At 41.5% G+C, this 25,414-nt stretch overlaps 1 protein-coding gene across 1 annotated transcript in view; it reads left to right on the top strand.

The window, feature by feature from the left end:
• Window positions 1-24,955, top strand: part of LOC116989554 (hippocampus abundant transcript 1 protein-like) — a 48,173-nt gene extending 23,218 nt beyond the window's left edge. The window contains exons 2-12 of the mRNA XM_033047045.1: window positions 446-541; window positions 3,449-3,511; window positions 4,718-4,845; window positions 5,466-5,580; window positions 7,389-7,607; window positions 8,073-8,186; window positions 10,734-10,805; window positions 11,001-11,113; window positions 13,459-13,556; window positions 16,187-16,353; window positions 19,276-24,955. Of these exons, the coding sequence (XP_032902936.1) occupies window positions 446-541; window positions 3,449-3,511; window positions 4,718-4,845; window positions 5,466-5,580; window positions 7,389-7,607; window positions 8,073-8,186; window positions 10,734-10,805; window positions 11,001-11,113; window positions 13,459-13,556; window positions 16,187-16,353; window positions 19,276-19,488 (1,398 nt within the window). The 3' untranslated portion in view covers window positions 19,489-24,955. The remainder of the gene's footprint in view (window positions 1-445; window positions 542-3,448; window positions 3,512-4,717; window positions 4,846-5,465; window positions 5,581-7,388; window positions 7,608-8,072; window positions 8,187-10,733; window positions 10,806-11,000; window positions 11,114-13,458; window positions 13,557-16,186; window positions 16,354-19,275) is intronic.
• Window positions 24,956-25,414: the final 459 nt, after the last annotated feature.

Raw genomic sequence — 25,414 nt, 5'->3', positions numbered from 1 at the left:
CCCAACGGGTCTGCACTTGGTCTAGTACATACTTAAAACTAACAATAGTCTATTGTAGTTCAGAACTTATTTGAGGTTTTAGTGTTTAATAACCTGATTGCTGTAGGGAAAAAGTTGTTCCTGAACCTGGATGTTACAGTTTTCAGGCTCCTGTACCTTCTTCCCGATGGCTGGGGTGAAATGAGCGTGTGGCCAGGATGGTGTGGGTCTCTGATGCTGGCTGCTTTTTTGAGGCAGCAATTCCGATAAATCCCTTTGATGGGGGGGGAGGTCAGAGCCGATGATGGACTGGGTATTGTGCACAACTTCAGGCTACAGTGGTGCCTAGCTCTGGTGTGATGCTGTGTTTTACATGTCCAAGCAATAATGTTGTTCAGTTTGATGTCAAAACGTAGAAACATTTATAATAACTTTTGACCTGAGTGTATATCTTTTCTGTTCACAGCCGCAAGGGATAGGCGAGCCTAGTGTCTACCATGCGGTGATTGTAATCTTTTTGGAGTTCTTTGCGTGGGGATTGTTGACAACTCCTATGTTAACTGTGAGTATAATCTGCACTGTTGCAATTTATTGAAATGGTGCCCAGCCATCCATCACATGTAAACAAAGTAGTATACATGAGATAACCTCTACCTCGGGCACTGGTTTCTCAGCTAAGCAATTGGTGTACCATTGATCGCTGTGCTGTTACACTTGGAAAGTTCCTAACCAACCAGCTCGCAGTCCCTACCCAAGTTCTCCAAGGAAGGATGAAGTTTACGCAAGTACTGATGAGAATGTTGGTTCCACAGAACTGCACATGGCACAAAACTCCAAGGATGAAACATCAGCAGCAAAACCCACATCTAATGTCAATTATGCATGTCTAAAATCATGAAATCATTACCAGTGAATTATTGGGGATGCGATTTAATTCCAACAAAGAATTTACATTAGTTTGTAGAATATAAATTAACTTTAAACGGAAGTCCTGCTGGCTATGTTTAGACAAAACTGATTAAAGAAAATCCCAAGGCTTTTTATACCTACATTAAAAAATAAGAGGGTAACCAGTGAGAAGGTAGGACTGACTGCTCAAGATAAAGGAGGGAATTTATGATTGGAGGCAGGGAATGTAAGTGAGGAAACTAAATTTGTATGTGATTTCACCAGAGGATAAAAATGGACATCAAGATCAGTGAGGAGAATACGAGGTCTGTTTGAAATTGAGGAGGTGGTGTTGGGCTCTTGAAGAACATTACAGTGGATTTATCCCCAGAGCCTGATGGGATCCCTCCCAGTTTATAGAGAGAGAGAGAGAGAGAGAGAGAGAGAGAGAAAAGAGGAGATTAAGGCAGCTTTGAAAATCCTTGAGTTTCCTCTACCCACAGGCGAAGACTAGCTAATGTTGTTCCTTTGTTTAAGAATGGAAGTGTATGGAATCTCAGGAGTTATTGGCAGGTGAGCTTTGTATTGGTGGTAGGGAAGCTATTGGAGAGGTTTCTTCAGGATAGGATTTACTCCCATTTGGAAGAGAATTAGTTCATTAGGGGCAGTCAGTGTGGCTTTGTGCATGGCAGGTCATGTGTTGCTGACAATCAAGTTTTTTGAGGTGGTGATGAAGGTGATTAATGAGGGGAGGGAGATGGATATTGTCGGCATGGATTTTAGTAAGGCATTTGATAAAGTTCCCCATGGTGGACTTATCCAGAAGATTTAGATGCATGTGATTAACTGTGACCTGGTCTTATGGATTGATAACTGATTTACTGATGGAAGTCAGAGGGTTCAGAGGAAGAAGAATATTCAGTTTGGAGCTGTATGACCAGTGGAGTTCTGCAGGTATCTGTGCTCTGCGTTCTGTTATTTCTGATTTATATAATGACTTGGACAAAATGCAGATGGGGTTGGTTAGTAAGTTTGCAGATGACACCAGGGTTGCTCTGGTCATGAACTATGAGGAAGGCTGTTGAAGTATACATGGTGCAAGTCCATAACTCTCTGTAAGTGGCAACACAAGTAGATAAAGTGGTAAAGAAGGCATATTACATGTTTACCCTAATTGCCTGGGGCATTGAATATGTCAGAAAATCGTGGTGCATCTTTATAGGACTTTATTAGTAGATTGCATTTTGAGTATTGCATACATTTTGGTCATACAGGAAATGATGTGGAGGCTTTGGAAAAGATGCAGAGGAGCTTCACTAAAAGGATTCCTGGATTAAGGGGTATTAGCTACAGGGAGGGGTTAGACAGACTTGGATTGCTTTCTTTGGAATGCTGGACGTTGTGGAGAGACCCGATAGAAGTATATAAAATGAAGGGAGGCCTAGGCCAGATAGACGGTCGGAACCTTTTTCCCAGGATGAAAATATCAAATACTACTCATACCTTAAAGGTGAAAGGGGCAAAGTTATTTTTTGCACATAGGTGCCTGGAACACGCTGCCGGGGGTGGTGGTGGAGGCATATACGATAGTGGCATTTAACTGACATTTTTATAGGCGCATGGAATGGAAGGATAGGGATTATGTGTAGGTAGGTAAGAGATGATGTTTCTTTACTCCAGAGATGCTGCCTGACCCGCTGAGTTAATCCAGTGGTTTGTGTCTTATCTTTGGTGTCGACCAGCATCTGCAGTTCCTTCCTCCAGAGTTGGTCTCTTGTTGAGCACATGTTCAGTAGAGACATTGTGGGCTGAAGGGCCTGCTCTGCGCTGTCGTGTTCTGTTTGGTGTTCTCAATTGGTCCAGTACATGCTGGGTTTTCCAATTCTTTCAGTACTGTGTTACACCCCTATGTACTAAGTTGTAATTTAAGATCTTTCCACTTACCATTGCTGCCACCTCTGCTTAAAGTATGAGTTCAGGGTGCAGTAGCAGCCTGTTGTGTTGTATTTTCACTAACACCTACCCCCATCCATCTATCATTAATCTTTGACAAGGTATCTGACAGTGCTTCCAAATAGACAAAATGGGTAAATATTTGTCAATGGATATGAGAAGAGAAGAAGCTGTAAAGTCACATTGCAGCAGTTTTTCTAATCATCGATCTTCCTTGTGCCTGTTTTTCCCTCTTCTTTCCCTCGATTAAAAAACCCAATAGCTGTGAATTTCTGATTTGTTTCTCTGTCCACAAATGCTGGTTGACTGAATATTTCCAGTATTCAGTCGCTGTCTTGTTTGTTGTTCTCACTACCATGTGTAGACTTTGTAGAATCTGTTCAACCATTGATCTGTCAATTGAATCCTGGGTGATGGCAATTAGCTCCTATTTCTATAATGTATTGGATTCCATCCACCAAAGTATATTATCCTCCTTGTCAATCTGACGGTCATTATTAGCAGTGCTGCTGGCTGCATAAGGTCATTGCTTTGCTGGATTGGCCCGTGAGCAAGGAGTCCTCAATTGACAGCTAATTTTGTAACCCTACATTATAATTGCAATGTGTAACATCTAGTTTTTCCTTAGGTTTTGCATCAGACATTTCCTCAGCATACATTTCTAATGAATGGACTTATTCATGGGGTGAAGGTAAGAAAAAACAATCGCTTAGTTTGACAGAGAAGCAAAGTCTGCTTTGTTCTGATTGACCCTGTTTTTCTGTGAGCCTGTACCTTGGAATTCTGAAACTATTCCGATTGGCAACTCTATAAAGAAGCAACACAACAAATCGGAGATTACAGCTTTAATAGGAACCCGAGGGGTAACTTTAATAGAAGGGGTGGGTGGGTGTATGGAACGAGTTGCTGAAGCAAGTAGTTGAGACAGGTACTATTGCAACATTTAATAAACATCTAGGTAGGTACATGGATAGGATAGGTTTAGAGGGATATGGACCAAACGCAGGCAGGTGGGACAAATGTAGATGGGACATGTTGATCGGTCTGGGCAAGTTGGGACAAAGGGCTTGTTTCCACACTGTATAAATATGTCTATGACAACAAATATTGGAAGGCCACTATAAATTTCTGTGTGTGGCAAGAGAGCCAGCTTAAGATATATTTCAGAGGGTGTGTCTCCCACTGTACCATTCCAGCCATTTGATTTGGTTTATTTGGGTGGTAATCTGTCTGTAACAAGTTTATTTCAATTGTCAGTTGGTCTGCTGTGTACTTCCAGCGTTGTTTTAATTTAAAATTTCAATGCTGAGTATTTTTTATACCAGTTTATTCCAAAGTTGTCACTATGCGTGTGCTTCTGCGTTGTTTTGTCTGACAAAGCTATTGTGTGTGTGCATGTTTTCTGTGAATGAGCATGGAGTTTTGATGTGTCTGACAAAGCTGCTATGTGAATATATTGTGTGAAATATAACACATTTTAATTTCAGACAGGTCCACTATTTCTGGGTGTGCGTATAGTTTGTTAAAGGCGCTGCGTGCCTGTATTCTGTACCTGAATATTTTGCCTTGTGTGTAGTTGTTCGGTGCTTGTGAGCATTTTCTTTTGTCTGGCAAACTTGCTGCTTGCGTGTTTTGTTTTTGCAGATACAACCGTTCTGCGTATGCGTTTTAGACAGTTAGATGAAGTTGCTGCAAGTGTGTGTTCTGTGCCTACATGCCTTGCCTCACCTGGCAAAGGCACTGTGCGCATTTGTTGTATCCATGCATGTTTTGGTTAATTTGGCAAATTCATTGCCTATGTGTGGTTCTGTGCGTGTTTGTTTGATTTGATTTTGTGATCATATGTTCTCTATTTACAAATGTGTTTTGATTTCTAATGCCTTGTTTTGATCTGTAGGGAATATTATCATTTCTCAGCGCTCCTCTCATTGGAGCATTGTCGGATGTTTGGGGCCGGAAATCCTTTCTTCTCTTAACTGTGTTCTTCACCTGTGCCCCAATTCCTCTCATGCGAATAAGCCCCTGGTGAGTGTTTCCAAGTTGCTGCATCATACCTCTTATTGTTACATTGTCCGTCTGATATTTTAGCAGATTATGGAGTTATAATGACATAAATTGTATGACGATTCCAAATCTTAATTCAGGCGTGCAAAACTTGTGAATATTTACCCTGCGCCCAAAACTATTGTTTCAGAGAGTGTTGAGGTGCAGAGGTCTTTGAAGTAAGTTCCTATCCCACCTTAACCCACCAGAGGTGTGGTTTCCTGGTTCGCCATTATCGCAAGATGTTTACGTATAGTAGCAGCTGAAATTGAAGATATTGTCTGGGTATTGGACCCAGAAAAAAACTTCCAGGTTGACTTAATTGAAGTTTTAACCACTGTTAATGGAATTGTCAAATTAAGTTGGATAAAGTTGATCATAGTCTCAACCATCTATCTATAGTCGCTGCTAATGTCATGTAGCAGTGGCCTGAAACGGAGCCTAGCACGACTCGTGTAATTCCAAGTTTTTTTTTAGTTGTAAATATACAATCTACCACTGATTTGAGTACAGCTAATTGTTGAAATAACTTTTTATTTGGGTTTATGTTTAGAGTTCCAGTATTAATTGGATTAGATTTGTATTTGTGCTGTTCTCTGCAGGTGGTACTTTGCAGTGATATCCATGTCTGGAGTATTTGCAGTCACGTTTTCAGTGATATTTGCCTACGTAGCCGATATAACTCAGGAGCATGAGAGGAGCACAGCATATGGACTTGTAAGTTACACAACAATAGCTTCCAAATAAAATGATCTCTTGTTCCATTGTGGGGCCTTGACCGGTTTCTTTAACACTAGCGCTCCTTGACTAATTATTTTATTGAAGATTGAACTCTTCTTCAGCAATGGTATCACTTGTACCGTAATACAAGGACACATTCTGCTACTGGCCTTCTAACTTACAAAGTTTTGTATATAAAGAATCCTGAAGGAAGAAAGAAAGTGGTAAACTTTAGAGAGTTCATGTGACCTCAATGGTATGGAAAGTGCAGGAAAATATAAAGTAGCAGCAGGGTATTTAGAATATAAAGATGGTTCTGTGTAGAATCAACATGGAAAGAGCAATCATATATGATTAATCTGAAAAAGTTAAATTCCAAGTTAAATTACCAGATAAGGTCAGGGTCAACCAGTTGATATGGTGTATTTGTATTTTAAGATGCTATTTTGATTAAATGCTACATGGTTATTCTGATATTTTAAAACGCAGGAAAACGTTCCTGCACTTTATGGAGATGGGCGGTTTTGACTAATGTACTGGCTTGCCTCACAGAATAGTGCTCGGCTGTTCTCAATCTACATGAATTATTTGGATGAGTATCTAGTGTAAATAATGCATGTTTGCTTATGAAATAAAACTGGGTGCCTGTCGGGATTAATAATTATGATTAAGATAAGGCTTTAGGGAAATTGTTGATGAGCTCAGTGAGTTGACGGGCGTGGCAAGTTTATATTGTAAAATGAGGCCATCTATATTGTAGAGAAGTAGAAAGTTGGAGTATTTTAAACTTGGCATTTGAAGGGTGTTGATGTTAATGGAGGTCTGGATGTCTGAATTGCACTGTTAATATGCATACAAAAAGTATTAAGAAACCACATTGCATGTTGTCTTCTATTGGGAGATGGTTTCACTGATAATCAAGTTTTTATATTATATAGGGCCCCATTAAACCTATCTAAAGAAAGATGTACCTGAAATAGAAGTGCAACTAAGGTTCATCAAATTGATTTCTGGTTTGAAGCTGTGAAGTAGGTGAGAACATTAAGCCGCTGGACTTGTACCTCAGGAGCTTGGAAGGGTGAAAGGTGATCTGAATGAAAAATATGAAACTGATAACTGAGGCTTGACAAGGTAAAAGCAAGGATGATGATACCTTTAGTGGGGCTGTCCAGAGCCAGGATTAAGTCTTAAAATAGGGGCTCAGCCAGTTGGAGTAGATGATTATGGTTTTTCTCATCTGGAGGGTAGTGAAGCTTTAGAATTCCTCAACTGTGAGAGCTGGAAAGGCTGATTTGCTGAAACATTCATTGTTAACATTGGATGATAAGGGAATCAAGATTGAAACTAGTGAAGAAAAAATTGTCATTGCTTTACTGAATGGTGAAGCAGACATGAGGGGATGAATAGTTTAGAGACACAGCATTATAAGAGGCCCTTAGGCCCACCAAATTCACACTGACCATTGATCACGTGTTCACGCTAGTTCTATTATATCCTATCTTCTCAACCATTTCATACACTAGGGGCAGTTTAATTTATAGAGGCTAAATATCTACAATGCCACAAGTCTTTGGGATGTGAGGAAACTGGAGTACCTGGGAGAATCCCCCTCCCCCCCCCCCACTGAGATCATAGGGTAAATGTGCAAACTCCCCATAGACAGCATGCAATGTCAGATTGAACCTGGATCTCCGGTGCTGTGAGGCAGCAGCTCTACCAGCTGCGCCACTGTGCCGCCCTCGATTTGTTCCTTCTATTTCTATTTCTTGTGTAAAGCAGACAAACCTTTGTTCTCCCAACTGCAGGTATCTGCAACATTTGCAGCTAGTCTTGTGACCAGCCCAGCTATTGGAGCTTACCTGTCCAGGGCATATGGCGATAACTTGGTGATAGTTCTTGCCACTGCCATTGCCCTGCTGGACATCTGCTTCATTCTCGTGGCTGTGCCAGAATCGTTACCAGAGAAGATGAGACCTGCTTCTTGGGGTGCGCCAATTTCATGGGAACAAGCAGACCCTTTTGCAGTAAGTATCTGAATTCATTCCTGGCCCATCCAAATGCATTGTTTCTTAACAATTCCTACTCCTTCCCATTTTGCATGCATGAATTAAGCTCATATCTTCACTAACTGAATTCAAGGACACATGCAACTTGTTGCCTCTAAAATAATTCTGGGTGTACTTGTCTTAATTCCCAAAAAAAGATTCTGGTCAAGCCGTTTGACATTGGGAGCTTGTTTGGCCTCTTGACATTCCATTAGGTGCATCTGCAGATGATATTGATTCATCCTGTGCATTTTGTTAAAGGTGATTTTGAAAAATATGCACATCTGTCAGGTTGAGGGGAACAAGGAAGAAGTGTAAAATATGCTAATTAAGTGCCGTTAATATCTGTAACCTGCCAATGATTTTGTATTTCATGTTAAGGTGTTCTTTGTCTTAATTTGTTAATTGAATTGAATTGTATTCTCCCTTCTCATTCTGTTGCAGTCTCTGAAGAAAGTGGGTCAGGATTCAACAGTTTTGTTGATCTGTATTACTGTATTTCTATCGTATCTGCCTGAAGCAGGCCAGTATTCCAGTTTCTTTCTTTATCTCAGACAGGTAAGATGGTGCTATAAAATTAAAAAGGGTTTTGAGATTCTTTAACAGTAACTCGGTGCACTTAGTTTTATTTGCTCCTTCCTATTCTCACTGAATCTGTAACCCTATGTCCCATTTCCCAGGGTACTGCCAAAGGACAGTATGTTCTTTTTATCCCCACCTATTTTTCCTTCTGGGTGAAATATGCAGCTGCCACATCCATTTCACAGATAATGTGGTTATGCAAAGAAATGGAGATGCAAAGACTGAGTGGCACATGTGCCATGGGTTTTAATAGTCTTTCATCAATTGAAACCTGTTCGTAAACATGCTTTAGGCATGTCTACTCATGACCAAAACACACATTGGTCATGAGTCGAACATACTGAAATCACTCCACTAACCAACTGAAATGGTGTCAGTATTAGAGCTGGGTTGGAACTAACAATAGCCACAAGTTCTCCGTTTTGTATTTCAGCAGGGCTTTATTACTGTTTTTGGTCATATTTGCTGTCAATCTGTTAACTTGCCACTCGGAATAATAAAACAATCTTGTATTGCCTCGCAATCCGTTAATCATGTATTGTCGTACTGCTTACTGGATATTACGTGACAACAGCTTTGCGTGACAATAAACTAAACTGAAACTAATCTTTTTCAAAATATATTACAAGAAATTAGAGATAAAATTGGAACATATTGGAAATAATCACTAAGTCAAACTTTAACCATGGAGAGAAACAGAAGTAGTATTTCAGCTTGTTGACCTTTCCTTCAGGGGACACATGAGAGAATTGTGTGCATTAAATTTGAAGAAATATTTACAAAATGTGTCCTCAACAATATATTTAATGATTGTTTTGTAAAATGTACTATCAGTGTTTAGTCTTGCTAGTTTTGCTGTGTATTGAACCTGTACTGCAATTATCACTGACGTGTGCACTGTTTCCAGTCAATTTAACTCTGGTCTTTTTTAAATTGCATTAGCATACCTACAAGCTAATAGCTTCACTAAAGTAAAGGTTTGAGAATCGAGTCTTACAGCTTCAAATCCAGGCTTAATGTTCAATTTGGAGGGCTGAGGGAACGATAGGCGGCAATTTTCAATGAGACCACATCTGTTTGTTTAGATTTATGTAAAATGGCTGATAGCCCCGAAGGAGATTAGCGACCAACATTCCCAGCTCCAACTCATTTTCCTGCCTCAGCAAAAACAGATCGACTGATCAAACATCCCTATGACTTTAACCCGTTGCTGACCAGCATTTGATCGACTGTCTTTGAAAATAGCATGTTTTGACAGGTCCTGAACTCATGAAAGGTCTTGCACAATTTACCCTTTTCTTGAGGAAGTCGTAAGTTACTTAAAGGGAGCAATGCAGCAGTACTCGGGAGAATATCTTGGATGGCTTTGTTGGTAGAGCTTGGGAATAAAGAGGGACAATCGCATTGAGGTCAATACTAAAGGCCTCCCTGTAATTGTGTGTAATTGGACGAAAATATGTATAGGTGGTTTACAGGGAGGTGAAAAGCAATAGTGTTGTAGCAATAGGAAATTTTAGCTTTTTTAATATTGACATGGATGGCCTTAGTGCAAGGTGCATAGATGGCGTGGGATTTGTAAAATGCATCCAAAAGTGTTTCATTTTTATGAGTATGTAGAGGGGGACATACTAGACCTTTGGGACCTTTTGGCTGCACGATGGCACAGCGGTAGAGCAACCCGGGTTCAATCCTATGGGTACTGTGTCCATACGGAATTTGTACGTTCCCCCCCCCCCCTGTGACCTGCATGGGTTTTCTCGGGATCTCCAGTTTCCTCCCACACTCCGAAGACGTACAGGTTTGTAGGTTAACTGGCTTTGGTAAGATTGTAAATTGTCCCTAGTGTGTGGAGGATAGTGTTAGTGTTTGGGAATCGCTAGTTGGCTTGTATTTCAATGGGCCGAAGGGCCTATTTCTGTGCTGTATCTGTTAACTTAACTAAGTTAAACTAAATAAGCATGTGCAACAAGTGTCTGTACAGAAACCATTGGGCAAAGTGACCCTAGTGCTGTAAACTTCAAGTAGTTATGCAAAAACTTGAGGTTAGCTTTCTCAAAACTGGGAAACAGATTTCAGAAGTATAAGGCAGGGCTCTTGGGAACTGCTGCTCGAGGGGAAAACAATGTCCAATGTGGATTGCATTTAATAGCAAGATAGTAAAAGTAGTGTTACTTTCATTATTTGGCTTCCAAACATCTTCTGGTGCATCTTCTGATTTCCTGTTTAATTTTACTGACAGGAGTCCTGATTGTAGTGTGACTTCCTGTAATGTCAGTATAGGAAATTAATTAAAATGTGGAATTTAATTGTATGGAGTGGATGAGCTGAATCATGTGTGCATTTAAGGAAATGTAGCTGTAATGTAAGAGAAAATTGAATAAATTGGTTAAGGGTCTAGATGATTAATGGTAAGGCATCGTGCTGCATGCAAATTGTCATTTTATTGCTATAAGTATGTTGAAGCTATATTATTTCCTTAAGCACACAGACATTCTGTTTATTGTGTTTTTCTTTTATTGCCAGGTAATAGGATTTTCTTCCGAAACTGTAGCTGCTTTTATTGCAGTTGTGGGAATCCTTTCCATTTTAGCTCAAGTAAGTATATGTGGCTCCTAGAAGAATATTTTAATGCATTGTGCTTAACATGATCCATTTAGATGAATATTTAAATCCAGCGGTGAACAAGATAATATGACTCTAAGGGAATTACATTGAATGATTAATTTTCTATCAAACTAATGTTTGTCTTTTATTGCTCAAATGTTCATTTTTCTTGTATTGGAATTGTAGACTGTGGTGCTTGGCGTCCTGATGAGGTCAATTGGTCATAAGAACACTATTCTCCTGGGACTTGGCTTCCAAATTCTTCAGCTGGCTTGGTATGGTTTTGGGTCCCAGCCCTGGTAAGTTTCTGTTTGTTTTCTCTGAAGTTTAGCAAGTATTCCCTTTATAACAAAGCAGTTTGAAAATGCTGCGCGGTGGGTGCAAAGAATGATCAGTTGTACCTCCAGGATCTCAATAGTAAATGGAGATATTTGATAATGTATATTATACATTTAAGATAAAATTATTGGAATTTGGTAGAGATGGTTTAGAGGAGATTATAGGTCTGTAAATTCGAACACAAAACATAGAACAATACAGGGTAGACAAAAATGCTGGAGAAACTCAGCGGGTGCAGCAGCATCTATGGAGCGAAGGAAATAGGAAACGTTGCCTATTTCCTTCCCGAAACGTTGCCTATTTCCTTCGCTCCATAGATGCTGCTGCACCCGCTGAGTTTCTCCAGCATTTTTGTCTACCTTCGATTTTCCAGCATCTGCAGTTCCTTCTTAAACACCTAGAACAATACAGCATGGGAGTGGGCCCTGCGACTCACAATGTATGTGATAAACATAATGCCTAGTTGAACTGATCTCATTTGCCTGCATGTGATCCATATCCCTCTATTCCCTGCATCTCCATGTGCTTATACACAAGTCTCTTGCCCATTGCTATTGTATATACCTCTACCGCCATCCCAGGCAATACATTCCAGGCCACCCCTCCACCCTCTGTGTTTAAAAAAAACTTGCTCCGCAGATCCACACATTAAACAAAATTAAATTAATGGGATAGCTCTTCAGTGGCTGCACAGTTTTGATAGGACAAATGAGCTGTATTGTAAATTGTATTTACTTTAGAGTTGTAAAAATGTATTGGTTGGAACAATATCAAATGCATGATATCAATTGGGTGAAGACACTGGAGAAGCTGAGATTTCTTCTCAATGGAAGAGATGTTTGATTTATTTTCAGTTGTAATGTTTAAATCAAACAAGAATCTCATTGTCCTATCTGAGACACATGACAATAATCTCTCATGACTTGACTTGACGACTAAAATGTAGGGACTTTAAAATGCCAAAATGTTTAAGATATGTTAGAGTTGAAGACCAAATGGTCGGTCAAAGATCTAGATTTTAAGGACCATGTCAAAGCCAGAAAGTGAAGTTCATGAGAGATTTTATTTCTACGGTCTGGGCATTTGTGGCGAAAGGAATGACTGTCTGGTGGTGAAGCAATTAAATTTAAAGTTGATTAAAGATGTGCGATCGAGGAGTACTGAGATCTAAGAATGTTGCACGGCTGAAGTATTTCACAGAGGGAAAGATTTTCGACTTTAGAGATGCAGCGTGTAAACAGGCCCTTCAGCCCCCTGAGTCTGTGCCGGCCACTGATCACCCTGTACATTAGCATTGTCCTACACACAAGGAATGTTTTACAGGTTTACCAAAGCCAATTAACCTAAAAACAAGTGCTTTTTCGGCTTGTGGAAGGAACCAAGAGAGAACCCACACGGTCACAGGGAGAACGTACAGACGGCACCCGTAGTCAGGATTGAACCCAGGTCTCTGACGCTGTAAGGCGGCAACTCTACTGCTGTGCCACTGTCTGATGTAGATGATTACCTATAATTGTATTGAATAAAGGAGCGGCGCCAAATAACGGTGTTATTCTCTACATTCCCCATGGACTAAATGCTTCTCCACCACTACTTTAATGTCAGAACAATGCTGATTTCTTGCAGTCTGCTCAATGTGCAACTTGCTCTCTCTCCTCCCCAGGTTGCCCGCTCTGTTTCTTCTCCTTTCACATCTGATTTCTTCTTGGTGCCAGAACCACCTGTTCCTAACCCTCTCTCCAAAGGTCAAAGAACCGAGCGAAGCTACTTACTCCCATTTTCCATGGCAACTAGAAACCTTGAGGTGTTAGTAGGTTTAAGTCACAGCTGACTAGTTGTAAATTTAGTGTGGTGAACTACTGCTGGATGAACCGTGTAAACAGAACAATTAGCTTGCTTAAATATATTCTAACGTACTCCATTACTACATGCAGAGTATTGGAGAAGTTAGAAATTATAATTACAGCAGTGAGAATGTTTCAAAGACATAAACTTCCAAATAAGTGGAGATTTTGTTAATGATTGCTTTCTTCTGAATGGTTTCTAGACTAATGTGTTCTATGTGTGATATTGTTGGTAGCGGTTGGTGAAGCATGATAGTTTTATAGGTATAATCTGTGTTGAAATGTTTTTTGGAGTGCGAGTAGGTTTTATTACATGACTGGAAGAATGTGCAATAAGTCAAGTATCGATACAAGTGTTTGCTTGGGACAGATTTCTAGGCAATGGAGGGCTTAAGCTGCACTGGCTCGTTGTCCCTGAGTTTGCTATTCACATATTAACTGCTTGTGTGTTGTTCTTGCAGGATGATGTGGGCAGCAGGGGCCGTGGCTGCCATGTCCAGCATCACCTTCCCAGCTGTCAGTGCCCTTGTTTCTCGGAACGCTGACCCAGATCAGCAAGGTAGGGATTTTCCAATTGCCTCTGAGCCATGATAGACAAAGTGCTGGAGCAGCTCAGTGGGTCAGGCAGCATCTCAGCACATTCCGTCTGAAGAGGGGTCTTGACCCGAAACGTCACACATCTTTTATTGCTCCAGAGATGCTGCCGCTGAGTTACTCCAGCACTTTATGTCTATCTTTGGTATAAACCAGCATCTGCAATTCCTTCCTACACATTGAGCTTATTGAATTTTTTCTCATAACAATTTACAAGTTTAACTTTTGAAACTTTGTCGGTGCTAGAATCATTTGCGTTTGGCTTACACAGCCTAAAGTTGTAGATCAGGGGTAGACATCCAGGCCAGGACAGCATCAGTTACTGGGTGGATGGCCTTGATGCCACCAGGGGAAAGCCTCAGTGAGCATTCATTCATGATGTGTGGGATGGTCTGGTCTGGATGTCCGCAGTCACAAGCAGGACTGTCTGTCACTTATGCAGGTGATGGGCTGTTCTTGCATGGACGGTGCGGATTCTGTTCAGGGTTAGCCATTGCTTGTGATGGAGGTCAAATCCCGGTGGTTTCACTGTGGGATCTGTGATGACCTCTCCATTGTTGGTGTTGACATCTTTCCAGGCTCTGCACCACTCAGTCTTTGTGTCAGTCTTCCAGGGATTTGACTGAAGACCAGAAGGGTTTGCAGGACTTCGCGTGGTCCACCCTGTTTCGACTAATGCAATCAATCCGCAATGCACAAGCTGCCTAGGTGAAGTCTGCTGTATGATTTTACCGGACCGTGTGCAAAAATTCAGAATTTCAATGTACCTAGGTACATGTGACAATAAAGTCTAATTGAATCATTAAAGTAACCTCTTAACTATCCTTTGCACCTTCATTAATGCAGTCGCTTCTTTGTTTGTAACATAATGACCTGGATTTTACACAATGCTAAGTTGTATCCTAGATATTTTGGATTTAAAAACAAAACTGCTCGGGAAACTCGAAGTGTCAGACAGCATCTTTAGTTTAGTTTTGAGATACAGTGCGGAAACAGGCCCTTCAGCCTGCCAAGTCCCCACCGACCAGTGATCCCTGCACATTAACACTATCCTACACATACTAGAGTCAATTTCCATTTATACCAAGCCAATTAACCTACAAACCTGTATGTGTTTGGAATGTGGGATTGTCGATTTTGTTGAGCACTAGTATTAAGGAGGTAGGTTAAGCATTCATAATCATATTGAACAGGAGAATAGGCTAGAGAGGCTAAATATCCTTGGTTTAGTGGGCTCGCACCAGGGTCTCATCCATACCCCGCAACACTGCTCTCTCTCCCCATCCCCGCACTCGCAACAAGGGCAGAGTCCCCCTAGTCCTCACCTTTCACCCCACCAGCCGGCAAATACAACAAATAATCCTCCGCCATTTCTGCAACCTCCAACGTGATCCCACCACTCGCCACATCTTCCCATCTCCCCCCATGTCTGCCTTCCGCAAAGACCGCTCCCTCTGCAACTCCCTTGTCAATTCTTCCCTTCCCTCCCATACCACCCCCTCCCCGGGCACTTTCCGTTGCAACCGCAAGAAATGCAACACCTGTCCCTTCACCTCCCCCCTCGACTCCATTCAAGGACCCAAGCAGTCGTTCCAGGTGCGACAAAGGTTCACCTGTATCTCCTCCAACCTCATCTACTGCATCCGCTGCTCTAGATGTCAGCTGATTTACATCGGGGAGACTAAGCGGAGGTTGGGCGATCGTTTCGCCGAACACCTCCGCTCAGTCCGCAATAACCTACCTGAACTCCCGGTGGCTCAGCACTTCAACTCCCCCTCCCATTCCCAATCCGACCTCTCTGTCCTGGGTCTCCTCCATTGCCAGAGTGAGCAACACCGGAAATTGGAGGAACAGCACCTCATATTCCGCCTGGGTTGCTTGCGTCCGGATGGCATGAACGTTGAATTCTCCCAGTTTTGCTAGCCCTTGCTGTCTCCTCCCCTTCCTTAACCCTCGAGCTGTCTCCTCCCATCCCCCCCGCCCTCGGGCTCCTCCTCCTCCCTTTTTCCTTCCTTCTCCCCCCCACCTCCCATCAGTCTGAAGAAGGGTTTCGGCCCGAAACGTCGCCTATTTCCTTCGCTCCATAGATGCTGCTGCACCCGCTGAGTTTCTCCAACATTTTTGTGATCCTTGGTTTAGTGTTTGAAAACAGGCCCTTCGGTTCACTGAATGCATGCCGACCAGCAGTCACCCGGATACTAGTTCTATCCCGCACACTAGGGACAATATACAAAACCCAATTAACCCACAAACCTGCATGTCTTTAGAATGTGGGAGGAAACCAGAGCACAGGGTAAACCCACGTGGTCACACACTGTACAGACAGCACCCGTGGTAAGGATCGTACCCAGGACTCTGGCGTTGTAAGGCAGCAACACTACTGCTGCACAACCGTGCGGCCCTATCTGTACCTGTGCTAGTATGTATCAAGGGTGTGAGTAGAAGAACCAAAAATATGAATTTTGAGAATTGCTGGGACAGTATCAATTGCGAAGACTCCAAGATTAAATTAATTTTATTTAACTAAGTGCAGTTTCATTCATTCAGGAGAAAGCAATCACACCAATATGAATTGATCTTTCCCTGTTTCTGCAGGAGTTGTACAAGGAATGATTACGGGGATCCGTGGGCTCTGCAATGGTCTTGGTCCAGCACTGTACGGATTTGTATTCTACCTTTTCCACGTGGAACTGAATGATATGGGAGATGTTGATAATCCTGGTAAAGTTCCAAAAGGAAACATGCAGAATCCCACTGATGAGGTAAGGAAAGACATTTTTTTTTGTATGCATGAGTCTGTCGGATAACACCCTGAGCTACACTTGACTTTCGAGATACAGCATGGAAACGGGTCCTTCGGCCCACCGAGTCCACGCCAACCAGTGATCACAGTACTAGCAATATCCTACACACTAGGGACAATAAAAATTTTACAAAAGACAATTAACCTACAAACCTCTATGTCTTTGGAGTGTGGGAGTAAACCGGAGCACCCGGAGAAAACCCACGCGCTCAAAGGGAAAACGTGCAAACTCTGTACAAACAGTACCCCTAGTTAGGGTCGAACCCAGGTCTCTTGCGCTCTGAAGCAGAATCTACTGCTGTACCACTGCACCGTCAACCAGTACTTTTTTTTAAGGGGTTGCTTGGAACGTAGTGAAGTACAAAAGCCAAATTGTACTTCGTAGGACGCCATTAATGCCTCAACTGGCGTATGGTGTCTAGCCCTTAGAACCCTACTCTAGAAAGTAAGTCATGGGGGGGAATGCTGTAACCATGTACTAACATAATATTAAAGATGGGAAGTCAAGAAACTGAGATTGTTCTTTTGTCCCCTGGTTTATTTTTGTCAAAACTTAGGAGAATTTTCTGACATTCGCAAACTCAAATCTAATCAATTCTTAAAAGTTATTACCATTACATTTATAGTTATGTTTGCAAAAATATATTTAAAAAATGTAAGAATTTGAAATTAAGAACCTTAAATTAAAAAAAAAATTAGCAACAATGTTATCAAAAAAATAAATGCTGTAAATCTTCGCCAGGTTGGCCAGCATCTGTGGAGAGAGAAACAAAGTTGTTTCCAATTGACTGTTCTGATAAATTCTGTTTCTCTTTCCCTATAAATATTCCCTGACCTGTTGAGTGCTTCTAATAATTCAATTTTTTTAACTTCAGATTTCCAGCATCTTCAATATTTTATTTTGGAGTGGGTATCGTGTAATTAATACACTTAAGCTGTTAAAAAAAATTTAAAGTACATATAGCTTGAATTTTGTCAAACATCCTGCTTTATCATTATTAAAATGATGTAAGTCGCATAACTGAAGATAGACACAAAGTGCTGGAGTAACTCAGCCGGTCAGGCAGCATCTTTGGAGAAAAAGGATGGGTGACGTTTTGGGTCTGGACCTTTCTTCAGACTCAAACGTGAGTCACTTAACTGTATGGCAAGGAAACTGCTGAGATATAATGGTCCAGTGCTGAATTCTCATCCATATTCACATGGTTGGCTCTTGCAAATGTTTTTGGTTGTCACACACACACACGCGCGCACACACACACACACATACGCCCCCTCCCTGTCCATCCATCAAAAATATGTGTACAAAAATGCTGGAGAAACTCAGCGGGTGCAGCAGCATCTATGGGGCGAAGGAAATGGGCAACGTTTTGGGCCGAAACCCTTCTTCAGACTGATTTGGGGTGGGGGGGGGGGGGGGGGGGGGGAGCGGGGAGAAGAAAGGAAAAAGGAGGAGGAGGAGCTTCAAATCGCGTAATAATTCTGAAATAAGGAAGCATTTAAGTAATTAGTCCCTCATGGGAGGAGAATCGGCAGCAGAACAGAGGTTTCACCTTTGGCAAAGGATGAAATGAGGATAACTATTTTATGCCTTTATCATACCACTGAATACTTCAATGGCTGTAAGGAGATTGGGGATGGCGTACAGCAGTGTCTTTTTAATAAAGTGCGCTGTTATGATCTGGAAATTGCGTAGCAGATTCAACAAGAACTTTGAAAGAGATTTGGTTAAATAGTTGAGAAGGGGGAACATGTAAAGGTCCCAAGTGGAGAGCTTTGGAAAGATCCTTATCTGATCGTGCTGCCATCTTTTGATATTATGTTCGACTGGAACCACAATTGGGGGAGGTGCAACAACAATTTGCATTTTTATGGGATCTTTTCACTTATACACATAAATCAAGTTTGAATGTAATTCTGTTCATTATCACTAAATTGGGACGGGTGACTGAAAATTATGTCAAAAGTGTTTCAAAAGCCTTCTAAAGTGGCAGAGAAGTTTGTGGAGGTAATTGAGAAGCTTGGGGCCTAAACAGTTTGAACGCAAGAGGTTCGAGTGTTTTGTCTTCTATTTCTTGCTCAATCATCACCACTGTCAGATCAGATAATTTGCATTGTAATCGTGAGATTACTTGTTTAACTTGTTTAAGTTGCTAGCTTATTTTGCATTATGAAGTCGCTGTAGTTTCCAGTACAGGTACTTCAAACCAGGATCTCTAAATTATAAGGCGTTGTCATAATTGTGGAAGCTTATCATTTGCTTGCTCATTTGCTTGCTGATAAACACATGAAGTAACAAGAGCATTGAAATGAAAAAAACAGTAATTACGTCCATGTTTAAGAAAGAACTGCAGATGCTGGAAAAATCAAAGGTAGACAAAAATGCTGGAGAAACTCAGCGGGTGAGGCAGCATCTATGGAGTGAAGGAATAGGTGACCCGAAACATCACCTATTCCTTCGCTCCATAGATGCTGCCTCACCCTTAAGGGTCTCGACCCGAAACGTCACCTATTCCTTCGCTCCATAGATGCTGCCTCACCCTTAAGGGTCTCGACCCGAAACGTCACCTATTCCTTCGCTCCATAGATGCTGCCTCACCCGCTGAGTTTCTCCAGCATTTTTTGTCTACCTGTCATTCCATCCATGCTCTCCAGAGATGCTGCACGACCCAGAGTTACTCCTGCACTAAGTCTTTTTTTTTTTTATAAACCAGTATCTGCTGTTCCTTGTGACTCCATTGAAATGAAATGTTTAAACATATTGACCTATTGCTTTGAGTGAAGTTCTTAAAATATTTCAAAGATAACCTGTCCTTGTGTTAAATATTTTAATCAGCCAACATTTTCTATTGCTACTAAATCCCTCTTTGTTCTTTTTCAGAGCACCATAATCCCAGGACCTCCTTTTCTCTTTGGAGCATGTTCAGTATTGCTTTCTCTGCTGGTTGCCTTGTTCATCCCCGAACATAGTGGCCCCCCTCTGCGTTCCGGCAGCTGGAAGAAACACAGTAATGGGTCCCAGGGTCACCCCCACAGCCCACAGAGCACAAGCCCCGATGGAAAAGAGCCTTTATTACAAGACAGTTGTGTATAATGGCAAAGAGCTGGCCAGCTAGCACAGCTCAAGATGGACGGGACGTGGAGATCAGATGTGGCTGCCCACCCAAGGTTTTCGTTTCGGACACCCTAATACTTCCTGCGATTTTTTCCAATTGAAAGTTCTGTCTTTTAATTCAATGTTTCTTTAAAAAAACAAAAAAACAATTCTTTTCATAACACCTTCTGGTTCTCCACCTGTTTAGCTCTTTAGAGTATGGAATCTCTTGGGTTGTTTACATCAGTTGGTATGATCTCCAAATCACTTGGGTACAGGATTTAGCTCCCACCCTATGTTGGTGCCTTGTGCAAGACACCAGAAGTCTGTTACAGTAGCCTGGAAAATTGCTATGTTACTCTCCTCAATGTTTCTTTTTAATTAGTGCTGTTGTTGGGGCTTCCTGAAAACACCATTATCTTGTAGGTGGCTGCAAGCTGGTTGTAATGCCACAGGAATTTACAGAGATCAGCGACAGGATCAATTTAAAATTTAGTCTTCTAACTGGACAAGATTAGGCAAGTCATTGTGATTCTCAATTCATGTTTTAGATGACTACTATATCTGTAGCAATATGTTGCAGGTTTGGAGCAATGTAAAGGCAACCAAATGGGGTGGTGGGGGAAGGGGGAGGGGGAGAGGTTTGGGATGGGAATCGTGTGCTTTCGATGTGTTTGCTGATATTTGGCTTTATGGTCTAGTGCTTACATTGTTTTAAAGCAACAAACCTGCATGTGAACCATTGTAAGTTACAAGGAACTGCAGATGCTGGTTTACAAAAAAAAAGATACAAAGTGCCAGAGTAACTCAGCGATCAGGCTTAGTTACACCAACGCTTTGGACCTTTTTACGTGAACCATTGTCTCTTGTCACTGCCTCTTATTTGGATGGTACAATGGACTCCTGTGTTCATCTCCTCCTCCTCCGCCACTTCTTTTGTTATTGGTACTCATTCAATTTGAATTAATGTGGGAACTGAGACCCATAACTTGACACACTTTCCAACCTAGTTGCTAAAGCACAAGACCATAAAGCTAAGTGTCAGCATGCACGTATACAACACACCATTCCTGCCCAAAAACCTCTACCATCATTCCAGGCCTGGTCTCTTCTTCCCGCGTATGGCGTGCACAGCCTAAAGTTGTAGGACAACTTGTTCTATTTGATTTTATTTGACTGTGCACACCAGGTTGATTGCATTCGTCGAAACAGGGCGGACCACGTGATGGTTGCAATCTCCCACCCGCCAGGCCTGGTGAGTTTTCTCTTGTGGTTATCTCCTGTTCCCAATCACAGAGTTGAGAACTGGAGAGGATGAGATAGAAGGCAGGTGAAGCTGCTGACCACTATCTGCCTATTTGATAGGTATTTGCAGAAATGGAAATTAGTCTAGTACCTGACAATAAACCTGTTCAATTTCTGAAAGGCAAGTACAGGAGACTGCAATGAATGTCAGTATGAGTAGATCCTGAACTGGGTGATTTGTTGACTCAGGCACACCAGTTCACCATTTTTACATGACCACCCTTGGGCATTAAAGTGGCTGACAGACCATGGATGGAACAATATTTCATGGTTCTAGTTTCTCCCAGTCCTGTGCTCACTCACTCTACCCTGAATTCCTTCACAGCCCATCACATTTGTAGGACATAGGTGAGGCAGGAGCATCATCCCAGTGGGCAGCCTTTCGAGGAAGATTTGTAATTGGTTAACCATGTGCTGTCCCTAATTGTATTCTAAGAACAATCCATCATGATACTTGCTTAATTCTAATAGGATTTAGATTTTTACAGCCAAGATATATCGGCCTGAGGACAAAAGTTGGATGACAGTTTTATGAGACACCAGATGGCTTTTTCGTGTGAGCCATCTTTGGCATACTCCTGTGAACTGTGCTGTACAAGTCTCTGGTAGTGTTTCACACTGTCGGGTTAATCATCAAAGTTGTTCATATTAGAGTTTGGGTGGAGAGGAAAATCCAGCCTGAGTCTCTTTCTAGTTACCAACATAACCCTGCTGCAAGGTAGCTGTTGGGTAAGGACATACACTCACCTCTTTTTTTTATGTTCCCTTGTTCAAATATTTTGCCTCTCGTTCAAGAAGGAACAGCAGATGCTGGACAATCGAAGGCAGGCAGAATTGCTGGAGAAACTCAGCGGGTGCGGCCCGAAACGTTGCCTATTTCCTTCGCTCCATAGATGCTGCCGCACCCGCTGAGTTTCTCCAGCAATTTTGTCTCTCGTGATGAACATTGCCATTTTAGTGAGCTGTGAGCACGTGTGCATGGCTTATAAAATATAAGCTGCTCAGTGATCCACTGGTCAACCAGATTACTGGCAATTCAGAATTACCAGGGATGCCATGTGCATTTGTGAACGAACCTGTAAATGAAACAAGATGCCGGGTATTTCCAGCATGGCAACGGAATTGGGCCGATTCGGTAATCATTGAGGCTTCCTTTTTGGAAATGCTCTAACCCATTCCAGAATAGCCATCTCCCACTTCCAATTCAATGCTCTTTGCCATGTGCCACCACCATCTCCAGCATCTGGTTCTTCTATTAATGTGCCATTATTTAATTAACTTTTTTTTTTTACGGCAACTATACTTGTTTTTTTCACTTTGTGCTTTTTTAAAGTGAATTGGAGAGAAGAAAGAGATGGGGAGGTTGAGGGTGCCTTTGTGTAAACTAGCGATGTATGTATTTTCTCTGAAGGGCTAGTTGGTGTATGTCTATGGGAAATGGGGAGAAATCACTGACTCGGCGATATAGTTGGTCAACATTTATGTGTTCTCTCCTTGTTGACATACTGTAACCTCTCAGTGGAAGCACACATGGATGATGAAATGCACCACTGCCTTCAATGAGTCAGCAAAGTCTGGCTGTATAAAAAAAAAAAAAAAGCTATTTGATGTTATCAGTAATGTAATGTTATTAGTAGGATATGGGAATTTGTGAGGAGTCCCTATCAAACTGAATAATGTGCTGTCATGAAGTATCTTTTGGCAGCACTATTGTTTGCGCACCCCCATAATGTTCTAGTCCTCACTGGTTTTAAATGAAGTCTTATGTGCAATATTCTGTTGACTCGATCATAATACCAGACCCTTGATGACTAAACAGGTTTCAGCTAATTTTCAGATGACATAAGCCCATCCCATACCCATACGAGAAGCTTAAAAACTATCCCCTGTTGAATATCCACAAGCTGGAAGTTGTTTTTTTTTAATGGTGCATGTGGCAAGAGAAAGAAGCAATGAAAGAACATCCAACGAAGGTCCAAAGTTGCCTGCCACCAAGTTCCAGAGCACCATGATGTAACATTGACACATTCAACAAAAAAGCCACTTTAAATTGACAAATTATGACTTTTGATTAGTATCCAATTGCCCATATGATGAGTAAAATCTGATGGGATAATAAGCTATGGTGATGCTCCAATGTGGACATTTAGGTTATTATAGTATAATTGTACTTGTAACAGAGTATACAAATTCAACAGATGGTGTAACATTTACTGTAAATATTTGTGAAATTATAGAATTATATATTATATCTACATATGCCAAACAATATTTTAGATTACCTTCTCTAGATTTTTCTTGAGCACTGGTCAAGTTAGCCTTAATGTGTGTACTATTTTAGATTTAGTCTGGGGTGGGCTTTTGTTTTCTCCTTTTGGTTAATCTGAATAATTTTCTAATTTGTCTAAATGTTTCCAGCTGGCCTTTATATCCTGCCCGGTAACAGTTTGGGCAGTGGCCAAGTGAGTGTGGTTGGTCTTTACATTAGAAGCAGATAATTCCCTAGTGTAGCATTATGAGGAAGATCATTGTGGGAATGGTAGTAGATCAGCATTATTGTGGTATCTTTTTTAATTGATGAAACAAAGGTGATCATGGAGGCCAGAAAATGTCAGCACCAATACTTGGTCTACAGTCAACTTAGGCGGATAGGCCTGAAGTTAATAAACTACAGGGTGAACATGGATGTAGACAATCATCTGTTGCTCAGACCCCCTAACTCCTGTTGGATGGCATTGTGTTGCCTATTGAATGAGGACATGGTCATTCTGGTTCGACACCTACTGACCTGCGTTGTCTTTTATGTGATTAATTACTGTAACAGAAGGCGTGTGGGACTGTAAGAGGACGTTCCTTTGGATCCTCTGTGGATTCAAGGTTTGGTGTAAAGTTTTAATGCAGCTCTGCCAAATGTTTGTTTTGTAGCCCCATTGCTCTTAGTTTGTAAGTATGGTTCCCACTCGCATTGACAGCATAGTTGAATTTCATTGTGGAAGCTGGTGCCTAATGGTTAATAAGGAATTTGAACCCTTGGTTAGAATATATTTCATGTGGAAGTGGGATGCAAGAGTCCACTTCAGCTTCAGTCCACTTAACCTGTAACTCGGCTAAGCTGGGCGCTGTCTCTTAATAACATGTTGACATGCAGTGAGTTGTAGCATATAGAATGTTGAGCAAACTATTCCATCTAAATGTCACCTGCCTGCACGCGGTCTACTTCAGAAGTCTATTTCAAAAATAACTTCAAAAGTCTACAAATTAGAGGAACAAAACTAAAGACTGAGAATACAGTGGGTTAGTGCGTACCCATATCAAGAGACCATCAAACTACTGCGCAGAAGTAATACCAAGTGATCCCATCAAAGGAATTCCCCAACCCCATCAGCTGAGAGAGCAAGGTTCATACATGGACTTTGCATGTTGTGTGACTAGTGCTCGGTGATCACCACTTTTTATCCATCCCAACTACCTCTAGAGTTTTTTTATAATTGTTATATAAAAGCTAGTTATAATTGTTATATAAAAGCTAGTTTTAGGTTTGCTTGAAGCTTCTGGAGAGGTTAATCTTGTTTTCAAGGAAGAATATCTATTGGATTACTTAATCCTCACTCTTGATTGTTCATGTTTCAGTTTTTGCCCATCTGAAGATGTAGAGGAAGCATTTAAGCTGAGTCGCTAAGTAGAATAATTTAATCATGCATTTATTAGAAATATTTCTTGTTTAAAGCTTTGCTGATTTAAAAGTTTTAACGAGCATAATTGTTGGTGCAATCACAGTGAATGTCATGTTTTAAGCCCTTTGGCTGTTGCGTTCATGCGTTGAGCTATTGTCCTGCTCTTATGGCTTGGTATCACTGAGCATATAAATAGTGACCAATGCCTTCTGGGTGAACCCGCACCGCTAGAGATGTCACCTGTCATAGATGTTAATGTGAGACCCTGTCTGCCTTGTGGGTAGGTGTAAAAGATCCCTTGGCGTAGGTCCAAAGAAGTGACCCAGTGTTTATCTCAGCATAAAAAAGAAATGACATTATCTAGGCAGGGACACTTTGCTGATTACACAGTAGCATGCAAAGCTTTGGCTGCTTTTCCAATGTAAATGGTCAATACACTTCGTAGGTACTTTTCTTTGGGACATTTTGAGGCCACCATAGACACTGCAGAAAAGCAAGTCTTTTCATTTAATATCTCTGTGGTTAAAATTATAGTACTCCTCTCATCCTGTTGTGTATTTCATTACTTTTGTGAGATCTGTCTTAGTAAAAGTGTTGCTCGTTCGTCAGCATTGCTCCATCTAGACAACTGGCTCAGGCTAGCTTCCTGCCTCCTTTGGCACATGGGTGACCCCCACTGTATACGACCAATGCAGATTGAGTGAAGGCTCCAGTGATCCGGTTGGCACAGTCCAGTTGGAAGCGGGGACTAGGTCTCTGCTTTTCACAATGCATTGATTCCAGCTGCCATGCTGATGGATTCAATAAGATCTGCAGATTTTAATCTTCTTTCATTTTTGTGGTCTTGGCTTCTTAAAACTGTTTTCATAAGAAATAAAATTTGCAATGCTGAAAGGTGGTCCTCTGGAAGATGCACGTGACCTTCAGTGTGCCTAGTTTTCATGCCC

This window comes from Amblyraja radiata, chromosome 29 (genome assembly GCF_010909765.2).
Source record: "Amblyraja radiata isolate CabotCenter1 chromosome 29, sAmbRad1.1.pri, whole genome shotgun sequence".
Lineage (NCBI taxonomy): Eukaryota > Metazoa > Chordata > Chondrichthyes > Rajiformes > Rajidae > Amblyraja > Amblyraja radiata.
This window is presented reverse-complemented; position numbering and strand designations above follow the sequence as displayed.